The following is a 14,913-nucleotide window of genomic DNA, read 5'->3' on the forward strand; positions in this document are numbered from 1 at the left end:
GTAATTAAATGCTTAAAACCCCTGAGCTTGGATCCAATGAACAGGCCCCTGGATGCTCATCTGACCGTAATTAAACACCTAAAACCCCTGAGCTTCCTGGGCTGTGCCTCCTGGATCCCATCAAGTGCCCTAAGGCGGGCCCCTGGATGCTTATCTGACCTTAATTAAATGCCTAAATCCCTGAGGTCCATGGGGTTCAGCCCCCTTCACCCTACCACCCCCATCATTAGTGACCTGCCAGTGTCGCAAATAAGATATCAAAATAATCTTATCTGACCGTAATTCAATGCCTAAAACCACTGAGCTTTCCGGGGCTCCGCTCCTGGATCCCACGCCCCCCCCCCCCAATTGTTTGCTCATTACGCCACTGCCCCCGAAAGGTGAGCCAGACTGTTCTTGGAATCTTCTTTTGTATGGATCAATCAACCAGGGGTATAAACCCTTAAGACCTGAGCTTTTGTAGCAAACATCCGAAAGGGTACCTGTATACCAGTGGCGTCGGATAACGTGTTGGTATACAGTAATCATTTCCACGGTCCACGTCGGACCTCAACATCAGTATTTCCATTGATCATCGACTTGATGCCAAGTTTGTAGGACGGGGAATTTGTGTTGACCAATATCAGATGTCGGAGAGGCATCTAAAGTAGGACACCCATAACAAAATCATCTCAAACCCTGCTTGTGATTTTCTACAGTGGAAATGGCGGATTCAAGCAAAGGAAATGCATTCGAGGTAACGTTGCGTTTTAATTTATTTTATTCTAATATTTATTTCGGTTTACTATATTGAGCAAATACATGATACATATAGATTTAGTAATTGACAATCGAACATGTAAACACAATCTTTTATGAGACAAATTTGAAAATTTGAAGAAAAAAATGATTAAGGATGGTCATATTGAAATATATAAATTGAAACGAAGTGAAAAGGCGTTGCTTGTATTGTTATATATACCAGATTTCTACCTCTTCTCCTGTCTGAATGGTCTTTTGATGTCATTGGTATTCCTATGCCTAACCCTTCCTAATACCCTGCCTCCCTCTATTTCTGCCCCTCCCTCTAACTCTATCCCTTTTTCTTTTCTTCCCGCTTGTTCACAACATTCCCACTTTGTCTTTCTATCCCTTGTTTTATTTTTGTTTGTATTGCTTTATTTTTATTCTTCATGTGTTTTTTTTACTTTCCATTCCCGTTCATCATCTTTATCTTACGTACTTTTTTCTTTTCTTAATTGGTTTCCTTGCGATTACTCTTAGTTTCCTCCTAAAAAGGGCTAAAGTAAGCACTGATTCTTTAATTTAATTTATATACAGGAGCATAAGATTTGTTACCTCAAATAGCGTATAAAAACTCAAAGGTTACAAAACCCAAATGCAAGAAAAAACACATATGATGAGTCATATCAAAGGAACTTCATTTTTTTGAAGATAAGATCCCAAATAAATGCTATTCTTTTTTATCACTCAATAAGACGGTTACCTTTAACAAGGATAGTGAATGAAGTCAAGATTATGTTCATAATAATAAAGAGAATATCATGAATTGTAATAAGCATTTCCTTGAGTTTGAATTGATATAAACACCTTTCTTCTCATCCAACTGCCTAATATTCAATGTAATTAAATTAGCAATTGTTATTGGAATGACATAACACAAACATAATGGCTTTTGTCCCACGTTCATTAGTTGCGCCCAAACTTGGTACAAAAGAATTTTGACAATCTTTTTTGAAAAGCTGGCTGTTTGACAATCATCCTTGGCAGCACAACTATGAAAACGATATCATTAGACAGAGTATTAGTTTTTAATTTACATTAAATGTGATTTAGGTAACATAGGTTGTAACTCTTTTATTAAAAGCTACCAAAGTTGGGTACATTTTGTGATACGCAATAACACACACTAAATAATACATTATGAAATCTAGAAACAAGTACGGGGGATAGCCCACGTCAACTCTGCTAAAAGAAAGCGTTCTTTCATTTGGTTCTTAATAATGAATAGAAATGCACAAACAGTTTACCTACAAATGTAATAATTTGATACGGAAGAAGTGTCATCACTACTTTAATTCAGTCACATGATAAACTAACTAATAAAAAACAATTAATTGAATTATGACTAATATGGTTTTTTTGTGGTTTTTCAGTTCTTTACAATATGTAATTATACTAACATTTTAGTTAAGACATACTAAACAATACGAAGAAGGGAGAGAGAGAGAGAGAGAGAGAGAGAGAGGGGGGAAGAGAAAGAAAGAGGTGGTGAATTAGAGAGAAAAGGAGGCAGAAAGAAAGAGAGAGAGAAAAAGAGAGGAATAATGAAAACAATAATGAGAGGGAGAGAGGGGGAGAGAGGAGAGGGAGAGAAATAGAAGATAGGGAGAGTGAGAGGGTGCACTTAAGCAAATTAAAACTTACAACTCCTCAGGATTAATACATGTATTATACAGTGCGTCCCAGACAAAACGAAACCGAGAATTATTGATGTTTTATCATAGCTCAATCACAATTATAATTAATAAATGACACATATTTATAAAGCTTAGATCCTCTTCTTTCATTTGATGCTACCGCATAATGCACATTTCACGCATGAGTGATTCAAAACAATTTGAAGACAGGGTAACAAAGAGTCATTTGGCGGGCGGTATCTGAATTTGAAATAGAAAAGCACATTCCTAGAAAGTTCATTTTGGCTCTTTGATATGGCACCTCAATCAGAAAAAAAATGAGACAGGAATAACAAAGTTCTGTTTGTTTAAAGTAATGCTTGCATTTCCATGATTTGATTAATCTAAAACGTTTTCACTGGTTGCCTGCCGTAGCAACAAACAGAGTTGACAAAAGACTTAACTCCGTTTCGTTGACGATCAGCAATGCATCAAGTGTTTCGTCTGTTTTGTGCATTTTGCCCTCTACCCGCCTCAGATCATCACGTGATCGAAGAAATATAACAACGTATAACAAGAATCCCTATTTAGTTTTCAAAGGATTTATCCTGTTTAAGACTCCCAGCAAAGCCCCCCCCCCCCCCATGCACCCCATCAGTAAACATGATGTGGTGGTTCCAAAGACACCCCTTTGTTGTATAAGGTTGGAGAGAATATGATTCTTTGTATTGAAAGCTTATAACAACCCCCTCCGTGGACCTTTTATTATTTACACAATTCCTCGCTGTCTGCTGCTTCGAGATCACTGGAGCAAAGAAAGGTATATATATAGTGTGACAGGTCGAAATGTTTCTTAATTCTATTTGTTGAGGAGGTCCCTGAATGAAGGATCCATGTCTCTGAATAAGGAGATCCCTTTAATTGTACTTCTGAGGTGGTCCCTAAGAGAGGGTATGGGGTGATTTAGAGAGAAGAATGGTGTCCCTAAAAAGGGAAGTTCACTTTGACCTTAGGTCAGAGAGGGTATGGGGTGATTTGGAGAGAAGAATAGATTTTTTGCCACATCATAGGGGAAGTGCACTTTGACCTTGGGTCAGAGAGGGGTATAGGGTAATGAGAGAAAGGATATTTTGCCACATCACAGGTTGAGAGGGATGAGCATAGACCATGCATCCACTCAGGACTTAGGAGGTTGGATTTGACAGAGAAGCTAACTCTGAGTAGAACTTCATACTTACCGTAATAGTATTTCTGCAGCATCTATGAGGTCTTACTTCATCACTTGGTTGGAGATGGCAGTTAGTTGGAGATGGTGCACTATCTACATGTAGTTGGTCTAATTCTAGTCTCGTTGTCTCGTTAGGAGTCTCTCTCGAGAGCTCAAGAGGGGTTGATCCATCCTCAAAATAAATACCACTTACAACTCTAAATGACTTCGTCGAGTGTCATATGTATCTAAATTTGAAATAGAAAAGCACATTCCTACTAGAAGTTCATTTTGGCTCTTTGATATGGCACCTCAATCAGAAAAAAAATGAGACGGAATAACAAAGTTCTGTTTGTTTAAAGTAATGCTTGCATTTCCATGATTTGATTAATCTAAAACGTTTTCACTGGTTGCCTGCCGTAGCAACAAACAGAGTTGACAAAAGACTTAACTCCGTTTCATTGACGATCAGCAATGCATCAAGTGTTTCGTCTGTTTTGTGCATTTTGCCCTCTACGCCTCGAGATCACGTGATCGAAGAAATATAACAACTATAAACAAGAATCCCTATTTAGTTTTCAAAGGATTTATCCTGTTTAAGACTCCAGCAAAGCCCCCCCCCCCCCCATGCACCCTTCAAGTAAACTCCCAGGTGATACCCTGTCCATCAGTAGATGTGGTTCACCCCTTTTGTTGTATAAGGTTGGAGAGAATATGATTCTTTGTATTGAAAGCTTATAACAACCCCTCCCGTGGACCTTTTATTATCTACACAATTCCTCGCTGTCTGCTGCTTCGAGATCACTGGAGCAAAGAAAGGTATATATAGTGTGACAGGTCGAAATGTTTCTTATTTCTATTTGTTGAGAGGAGGTCCCTGAATGAAGGATCCATGTCTCTGAATAAGGAGATCCCTTTAATTGTACTTCTGAGGTGGTCCCTAAGAGAGGGTATGGGTGATTTTAGAGAGAAGAATGGTGTCCCTAAAAAGGGAAGTTCACTTTGACCTTAGGTCAGAGAGGGTATGGGGTGATTTGGAGAGAAGAATAGATTTTTTGCCACATCATAGGGGAAGTGCACTTTGACCTTGGGTCAGAGAGGGTATAGGGTAATGAGAGAAAGGATATTTTGCCACATCACAGGTTGAGAGGGATGAGCATAGACCATGCATCCACTCAGGACTTAGGAGGTTGGATTTGACAGAGAAGCTAACTAACTCTGAGTAGAACTTCATACTTACCGTAATAGTATTTCTGCAGCATCTATGAGGTCTTACTTCATCACTTGGTTGGAGATGGCAGTTAGTTGGAGATGGTGCACTATATCTACATGTAGTTGGTCTATTCTAGTCTCGTTGTCTCGTTAGGAGTCTCTCCTCGAGAGCTCAAGAGGGGTTGATCCATCCTCAAAATAAATACCACTTACAACTCTAAATGACTTCGTCGAGTGTCATATGTATCTAAATTTGAAATAGAAAAGCACATTCCTAGAAAGTTCATTTTGGCTCTTTGATATGGCACCTCAATCAGAAAAAAAATGAGACAGGAATAACAAAGTTCTGTTTGTTTAAAGTAATGCTTGCATTTCCATGATTTGATTAATCTAAAACGTTTTCACTGGTTGCCTGCCGTAGCAACAAACAGAGTTGACAAAAGACTTAACTCCCGTTTCGTTGACGATCAGCAATGCATCAAGTGTTTCGTCTGTTTTGTGCATTTTGCCCTCTGCCGCCTCGAGATCACGTGATCGAAGAAATATAACAACGTATAACAAGAATCCCTATTTAGTTTTCAAAGGATTTATCCTGTTTAAGACTCCCAGCAAAGCCCCTCCCCCCCCCCCCCCCCCCCCCCCCTGCATGCACCCCATCAGTAAACATAGACTGATGTGGTTCCAAAGACACCCTTTTGTTGTATAAGGTTGGAGAGAATATGATTCTTTGTATTGAAAGCTTATAACAACCCCTCCCGTGGACCTTTTATTATCTACACAATTCCTCGCTGTCTGCTGCTTCGAGATCACTGGAGCAAAGAAAGGTATATATAGCAAGAAAGCCAAGAATCCCTACTTAGAGGAGGATTTATCCTGTTTAAGACTCTCGGCAAAAGCTTCTTTTTCTTTGTGTTTAGCTTTGATTCAGCTCATACTCCCGATCATCTATATATCGTCGAATCAGAAGAGTGAAAGGTCATTTGTACTTAACGATATTTGGTTGAGTGTTTATTAAAATACTTGAACCTGGCAGCCCGTAAGCTGAATAACATTCAGTTTACATGATAAAAACTGAACTTGCTCATCAATGCCTGTAACAATTATCAAACAATGTGAGCTACGTTAAAAACATAAAAACAATACGGCAATCAAAATAAAAGACAGTATTCTTAAAACAATGTCAAAGTATGTTCACATATTGCACTGAGAGATAGCAAAAAAAGGAAAGTAGAAATAAAGTAGGAGAAAAGGAGAGTTAGAGAAGGGGGGACTGAGAGGAGAGAGTGGAAGACGAAGTAAAAGGTAAAGAAACAGGTAACCGGGAGACTGAGAAGAGGGGGGGGATGGGCAAAAAGAGGCCGACCGGGAGAGAGAGAATTAGAGGAAGTATAATCACTGTGTATGCAAAATTACAGTTCATAGTGCCACATTCAACGTCATTCATACAGATTTAAAAGGTTAAAATGCAATAAATGAAATTTTTTTTTTTTTTTGGAAATGGGAATGCACATATACGGAATATGTGAGTAATGGGTAAAAACTATCAAAATATCACACTAGAGATTTAAACATACTATATTTCAAAACAAGACTTTGAACATGTATTATGTGAACTTCAATAATAGTATCTTACTGAAGAAGGTGCAAGATAAATTCAATCAGACATGGGAGGAGTCGAAATGTAAGAAGGAAAGAAAAAGGCAAGGTAGAGAGGAGAAAGAGAGAGAGAGGGAGATAAGGAGGACAGAAACGAGTAGGTAGATAGGCGTATAAGAGAGAGAGATAGATGAAAGAGTAATGACGGAGAGAAATAAAGAGCGAGAGCGATGAGAGATGGAGAGAGAGAGAGAGAGAGAGAGAGAGAGAGAGAGAGCAGGTGAGGGAAGTCCTGTGGAAAAGGCGGGTTGACACAAGATATTCATATTTGATACCACTTCAACCGTTTGAACGCAACACAAGATTCCGAGCAGTTACAGATATTAAACAGAAATATTGGGATTTATTTCGCATTTGCTGTTGAATATGAGAGCAGAAATCAGCACAGCGAGCGTAAAAACATACACACACATGTACACACAGCATCCATTGACAAAACAATTTCAGTACATTAACACTATCAGTACAGTAAGATAGAGGTTATATTCGATTTTCAAGAGAGAAAATGTCTTGAAGAGAGAAAGGGAGGTTATTTCTTTCTTTCTCTCTTATAGACAATTTTATGAGATGGAATGTCCAATCTGAAGGCTCTATGTGCTCTTTGAAAATAGCACACAATGGGGACAATGCAATTTAATGTTCAGCAGACAGCAAGACGTGTGAATAATACGAGGTCCACGGGAGTGGTTGTTAGAAGCTTAAACTACAAAAGACTCACACTCTCTCCAATGTTATACCACAAAAGGTTGTCCTGGGGACCACTTCTATATTTACGGATGGGGTGCAGGGGGAGAGCCTTTGTCGGGAGTCTTTAATAATAAAAAGTATCGATCCTTCACTGAATAGGGATTCTTGCTATACATTGTTACCTTTCAAAAAGTATCAATCCTTCACTGAATAGTGAGGGATTCTTGCTATACATTGTTACCTTTCTTCGCTCCTGTCACAGTCCAGTGATCTCGAGGCAGCAGACAGCAAGGAATTGTGTAAATAATTAGCCTTTACCGGGAGTCTTGGGGCGGAGCCCCAGGAAGTTCTTGAATTATAAAAAAAAAAGGAAATACAAAATAGTCGTTACGAGCGATAGAAATTGTTAATTCCTCCTTGAAAGTCACATAGCCCCTTTCATTTTATTCTAGAAATACTTTTCTTTTCTCTCTTAAAGGCAATTTTATATTACTTCTGTTTTCGTATTGTTGTACTTTCGTCCGCAGACTTCTTAGGCCCATAATATGTCAAGCCAACTCAGTCGGAAATGTATCTGTAGGCCTAATTGTAAATTTAAGTTTATGTTCTTCCTTCCTTCCTTCCTTTCTTTCTTTCTCCCCCCCCCCCCCACCCCCCCCCCCCCCTCTCTCTCTCTCTCTCTCTCTCTCTCCCCTCCCTCTCTCTCTCTCTCTGTCTCTCTACTCTACTTTACCCATATCCTCTATCTTCTTCTCTTTTACATTATTGTCTCTTTTCTTCTCATTTGTTTTTGTGTGGGACATGCGTTACGCGTAGGTGTGACATCGCACATGAATGCCAGTTGGGGATTCCCCATCTAATTATATGTATTGATCTCGATTGAAGATTAAAAAAAAAACTTTCTCATTAATTCTATTTCCGTTTTTTCTAATACTTACCCTAATCTCAAAAAATCGTCTACTTCCTCCTCAAGACAACATTATAAAAAGGATTCATTATTACAAGGCTATCTCGCGAGTCATCTCTCAACTTCAATAACTTCTTGCTTTCCTCATCTCTCAGTTTCTCTTGCTTTAATATTTCTCATTACTCCCTTCCAATTGAGCTCCAACTTGATTCCCCACATCTCCATATATTCTACTTCATGCACTATATATATTCTTCAACAGGTAGATGCAAATATTACTCAAAATCCGTTATATAAATCACACTCAGGATACAGCCAATGGAAGAGAATTGCTTCAATCTATATTTTACATGTATCATTAATATATGGTTTTACAATGGCTATGGTGATGAGATGTCAAGGTAATATGTTGATGTGTTTGTTAAAATGTTTTACCATAGTGCACCTTCTTGGTTAAAAATCTATATTTGTATGTACTGTACATGTATTAACGTAAGTTTATGCCTTTACATACCACAGTAGAAATCAAATATGTTATATTTGATGCAGAATAATATTAATATTTGAAGATAAAAAAGTGTTTCAAGAAAAAGTTAAGCAAACGTTGTCCTCGATGTAAATTCACACTAGCGTATAAGCACTAGCGAGCTCTTCTATCCAGTCTATCCGGTCTTCGCGAGCGGTTTTGGGGGAATTAATCTAGAAATCCCCCTCGCTGGCGTGTAAATAAAATATACGCCCCGGCGGGGGGGGGGGGGGGTAGTCGTCCTAGAGGGTGGATGCCCAAGGGGTAGTGCCCTAGGGGGTAGTTGACTGTGGTGGTTATCCGGGGTGGATGTCAAGGGGGTAGGTGTCCTAGAACCCTTTTTGCAAGATTCACCCTTAACAAAATATTTTTTTTAGCGCCCTCTATACTAATACTCAACTGTCCATGTAAACCCCATTTTATTTCACTTTCAATTCCTGTTTAACTCCTTTTTAACTTTGTTACCTACCCCGAGTTACAGGATTACTCACACACTGAAATTCGATATCATTATGTATCTTTATATTTTCTAGGTAAGAACTATTATGAAATCCTCTTTTCCTTTCTTCTTTTTCCGTTAAAAAGTATAAGGCCTCTGGTTGTAAATAATCATTATCAATATCAAACGGCCGCCCTCTGAGTATTGCAATTTTCAAGATGGGGGAGGGGGAGGGGGCATGGGGGGTAGGTCCAGAGTTGGGGGGGGCAAGGCCGGCAAGTTCACAAACAATCCTAAGTTATTTTAAAAATGGGGTACAGTGTTTCTATAAGTGCATAAGTGAATGGTAATAATCACCCTCGTTTGCGAGTTTTACATACATGTAGCCATTTGTATTAGGTCCATGATAATACCCACATGAGAAAGATAGGTGTTAAAGGGATAGTTGAGTTTTGTTGGAGAGGGCGCTTTATATAATATTTGTTTGTGAGATAATAACAAAACTGAGTGTCAAATTTGAAAGAACATACAATTTAAATGACAAAATTATCTTTGTTTGATCAAAATCGGTTTAGAGACGGGTGAAATATCCATAAATATAACTATTTTTAATACTTTTGTATCACCACAAATATTAGATAATTTGAAAAAGCCGTTGGAAGAAAAGAAAACGCCTGTTACGTCGTATTTCAGCCAATGCTGATGTTGTCTTTTTTGTTGGCATTTTCGTGTTGGTTAGATTACACACAACCAGCCGGCCCATGCATTGTTATTTTTAACAGTCACCGTATTTTTTTTTAAAGTGGAGCTGAATTGGTATGATCGTATAGGCTAAATTTCACACCTATTGGGGTCTAAAAAATTGCCTTCATAGCAAATTTATGTTCTAAAAGGGCACTAGAAATGTCATAGATAAGAATAAGAGAAATAGCCATGCACTCTGAATGCATTTGCGGTCTGGAAACAGAACTCAACTATCCCTTTAGGTGTCTGCGTGGAGTTTCTGGGAGATTTTTCTTGAGTTACTTGAGCTACTACTACTACTATTTATGATTACTACTACTACTACTACTACTACTACTACTAATACTACTACTATAACTACCTCTACTTATACTTCTACTAATAATTATAGGCATATCTATAGCGCCGTTTATCTAGAAGTTCTATTCCAAGGCGCATTATTACCCCGGCTTTACACTAGCTGCCATTACAGCTGCTACTGCTACTACTACAGCTACTTACTCTTACTAGGGCCTACTTCAACTTCCATTACTATTACTACTAATAATAGAAATAAAAATAATACTACTACTATTACTGCTATTACTACACTACTTCTATCAATAATATTTCTACTTGTACTACTACTCAGGCGCGTGCGCAGGAGGGGGGGGGGGTATGGGGGTCAACAATCCCCCCCCCCCCTCCTCCACTTTTGTTATGTGTGTGTTTTTGGAGGAAAACCCCTCCCTCAATTTTTTTTTGGTGCTAAAGGTTGACCAAAAAAGGTGACCTTTCACCCCCCCCCCCCAACTGAACGAAATATCGGTCGGCCAAATCTTCACATTTTCGGGGGAAATTTTTTTTCTCTTACCCCCCCCCCCCCCCCCCCCCCCCTCTGCTTATTCATCAGCTGGCTGAGTCGTTGCGAAATTTGTCATTTAATCGTTGACCCCCCCCCCCCCATCGAAAAAAATCCTGCGTACGCCACTGCTACTACTACTACTACTATTACTACCATTATTATAACTACTTTTACTATTACTACTGTATGGCCTGGTGTCATTATATTTGTAAGAACATCAATTTCGCTATTCCTATATCACAAGTGTGTCGATTTAATGCAAAGTAATCCATATAATAAAGGATCCCATTTTCTATTGAATCTAATCTAATAATAACAGACTATTTTAACTATTGTGAGAAGGTTTCATTGCATGATTAATCAGTCATCTAAACGGGCAATGCAGATGACATGTTATACCAATTTAATTTAATGAATTTGTTTGGATTGTAAAGTGGGTGACGCAGGATATTCAAATTGCATGCAGTTGATGGTTGACAGTCTTTCCGGTTGGGTAGAATGTAAATAATAGAGAAGGATGGAAAACAATAATTGGTTGGTAATTCATTTGTTTCTTCTCTACATCTAACAGGACGTCAAGGATGTCAAGCCTATCATCAGAGGTATTGAGCTTGAGGACATCTATGATCCTAACCGTGACCCTAAAGTTTTCCGTCAGCCCGAGGATGGCGATACGAGCACCATCGGAGAAGCTCGGAAGAAGAAATCGAGAGCTAAAACCTTGCTTAAGGCCTTCATTCTGGTAACAGTCGTCGTCCTCATCTTGATCGCGATGATCTGCCTCGTCATCTTTGTTGGTAAGTCATGCTTTGCAGTCCACAGTCCTGGAAAGTGTTGTAATGTAGCGAAATAACAAGGACTGTTTTCTTTATTTTGCTTTAACATTTGCACCATTTCGACTGAATTTAGGATTTATTTTTTAATTCACTCGATTTCAAATCCCGGTGTGCCACAATTCCCGCCTGGCGCTTTTGAAGGCCCATTAGTCATATTGTTATCCGGCCTTAGCTGAATTACCATGATCGTGATTATTTCTTAAGCATTCGAGTAATATTTACCGACCGGGTACCCATTTACTTCACCTGGTGGACAGTTCCACGTGTATGTTCTTTCTAAAGGACATTAGCGGGTGTGGCAGGGATCGAATCCTGCCCATGAGCTTCATAGTCTCGAGACCTAGACCACAACACCTAGGGATCTTGTTAACATTTTTTGTTTTATGCTTTCACTGCGTCTTCAACATGATCACAGGTCCACAAGTAAAAGGAGCGACAACAAAGGCACCAACACGAGCGACGCCAACAGGTAAATATTGTATCCTATAACAGAACAAAACAAATCTGTATGTACAACTATTTGCAATGGTGGCAAAAAGACACCCCCCCCCCCATACACACACACATAAACACACACACACACATACTTAATCTGTGGAAGAAATGTTTATTTTCGTTTTTTAATAATAGAAACAAAATGAAACTAATCATTGCCCATTTTGCCACCCCCTCCCTTTTCCGTATTCTTCCATTAATTATTAAGGATAATTATTCTCAGCGAGTTATTTTCCTCTTCCTTGTTCGAGTTTGATTATGATAAGCTAAACGGTATATAATATCGTGAAATTTCTTTGAACATGTCTGTATCAATAGTTCGTGAGGAAAAATAACACGAATAGAGGAGTTTATTGCACTAAAGTATATCGTAAAATTATGATGTCCAATAAATTCTATCCGCTAAACAAATTATATTATTTGCCTGTTCCTTCCTAGCTACCATGGATCCAACTGTCGTTCCTGGAGTAGTCGTTGGTAAGTTCATGCCATATTTCCAGCTTAAAAATGTAGCAATCACCTACAAAATGATATGTTTACAGCTAGAATGTGTAAAAAATCAACCTCGAAAGAAAAAAATCCTGTATTCTATGGGCTGATGGATAAGGAGTATGAAGAAAATAAAGAATACCATAGTACTGCTCACACTGAACCCAAGTCCGGTTTGGGTTCCATGGGGGCCATTTCTTAGGCGAGCGCCCTGGAAGGGCGTCGAGTAGTCTATCCACAAGTCACTTTTATGTTAATTGGGAGTGTATTTAAACTTGCAAATTCTATTTCAAGAAGTGATGTTTGAAGCTCATATTTTAAATATAGTATATAAGGACATGGAACTGCTGACATACAAAACAACATTCTTTCTTTCTTTTTTTTTTTTGGGGGGGGGGGTAAATGGTAAACTTGAAATTTTATTCTTAAATAAAAACACATAGATCTAAAAAGGGTAAATTATTCCAATACTTCATATTGGCAATGTCTTTTTCTTTTAAGTTTTCGATATATCTTTCGAAGAAGAGTGAGTGTTTTTTCAAAAGAATTAGATGAACAGAGATTGAGAAGGAGTAAAAAGTCACATTTGTATAGGAAAACTACGATTCTGAATAAATAGATTATATATCTTTTTTTTATAAAGATTAATGCTTGCTTCCATTACCACTTTCTGCCGTAGATTCAACATATATGTTCTTCTCAATTTTCCATGTAATCTGGTTCTGCTAATCATCTTTTAACAAAGCTGCAACAAGGACCATGCTTTTATTTTTCACGTAATTAATACTGCAGTATACGTCTCATCTTATTTCTGTCATTCACATAGTAAACATCTATACATTTTCAACTGAACAAATAACAAGCAGAACAGTATAAGCTTATGACAAAACTTTCCATAGATTACTATGTACTTCACACAAAATGAGATAGAATTATGTTTAGCATTTTCAATTCTGCAGGTGATGTGGATATTGAATTGTCTGCTACGCTAAACGGAGTTACATTCATTCCAGCGTACAATGACCAGTCATCGCCAGAATTCATGGCTTTTGCTAGCAACGCAGAAACTCAGGTAAAATATCTAACGAAATTGGAGTTAAGAGACCATGAATACGGTCCATAAAATGTTATCATCAGTAACAATTCTGTGATCTGTAACAAAATTTGTCAAAAGCAATACTTGTATGATAACAAAACAGAATTCCAGTTTTATTTCCCTGTTACCATCTTTTATATTGACAGTCACCTTGGCGTACTTTTTGATAATTTTATATTATATTGAATCTTTACTGAGTCAGAGTCCTTTTCAGGACTCCTCAACACTCTCTCTCTCTCTCTCACACATGGTGCACCCGCAAATCTACTGTATACATTGAATCTTGAATCTTGTCTTCGAAAGGGTGCAGCATTTTTCCATCAGCAATATTAACAGGCAATATAGTATGCAATAAAAAGACATAATTTACGAACAACCAATCGCAAATGAAAACAGAAAACACAATAGGAATTCTATATTAAGATTCTTTTATATCATATTTCGTGATCAATGTCTTTTGAATATATTTTTTGGGAATAATGATACTGCAATTCATGAACCTTCGAATAAATGAAACGTCATGCCTTACCTTAATACACTGTAAATATGTTCACTGAACCACGTCGCGGACATAGTTATTAATAGAGCGTGACGTAGTAATGAGATATTAATTCATAAGGAAATGGGAGGAATGTGAAAAATGGGCGGGGGGGGGGGGGAAGAGATTTCTTTTTGGAGCGCATTTTAAAGAACTTGTATTTGTTGTCAAGTGATTCAGTGTTTTGACTGGTGTTTGTTAATATTTTTTCACGGACTATATTTTCTTAACATTTTCCTGGTATTATTTCATGATACATGCATGATGATCCTTTCATTCTCCATACATATACATGTTATATACATGTGTGTGTGTGTGTGTGTGTGTGTGCGCGTGTGTGTGCGTGTGTGTGTGTGCGTGTGTGTATGTGTGTGTGTGTGTATACACGAATATTCTATCAACTGAACTTAATGGGGGGTTTTAGTACAGAAGATTAGATTTACAAATAATAATTTTAAATCACAATTTAATGATTTCTTTCTTTTTTTAGATGATGAATGGGTTACAGAATAATGATCAGCTTGGTGGATTTGTGACAAATGTAACTGTGACTGGATTGAGGTATTTCTATTCTTCTTATATTCAGTATTCATGTCCCTTAGAAATGAACATATATTTTAAAGAAAAATGTCATTTGTATATAGATCCATTAATGATATCTTATTTACAATATCTAGTGTAATAATTGTGCTAAAAAGAACTCGGATTGCAGAGATCGAGATTGCAAGATTTGCGGTGAGCTCAAAATAGTGACTTCATCCAGTGCCATGAAAGCTTTATTATATTATTCTCAGTAAACACACCGTTTTGTAATTTTTTAGAGACCACTTCGTAGTTT

General features: G+C 37.9%; 1 protein-coding gene across 1 annotated transcript in view; it reads left to right on the plus strand.

Moving 5' to 3' along the window:
- Nucleotides 1-502: 502 nt before the first annotated feature.
- Nucleotides 503-14,913, plus strand: part of LOC579855 (low-density lipoprotein receptor-related protein 2) — a 57,301-nt gene continuing 42,890 nt past the window's right edge. The window contains exons 1-6 of the mRNA XM_030977822.1: nt 503-736; nt 11,193-11,418; nt 11,873-11,926; nt 12,391-12,429; nt 13,401-13,513; nt 14,566-14,636. Of these exons, the coding sequence (XP_030833682.1) occupies nt 704-736; nt 11,193-11,418; nt 11,873-11,926; nt 12,391-12,429; nt 13,401-13,513; nt 14,566-14,636 (536 nt within the window). The 5' untranslated portion in view covers nt 503-703. The remainder of the gene's footprint in view (nt 737-11,192; nt 11,419-11,872; nt 11,927-12,390; nt 12,430-13,400; nt 13,514-14,565; nt 14,637-14,913) is intronic.

Source organism: Strongylocentrotus purpuratus, unplaced genomic scaffold (assembly GCF_000002235.5).
Source record: "Strongylocentrotus purpuratus isolate Spur 01 unplaced genomic scaffold, Spur_5.0 spur5_scaffold_1, whole genome shotgun sequence".
Classification (NCBI taxonomy): domain Eukaryota; kingdom Metazoa; phylum Echinodermata; class Echinoidea; order Camarodonta; family Strongylocentrotidae; genus Strongylocentrotus; species Strongylocentrotus purpuratus.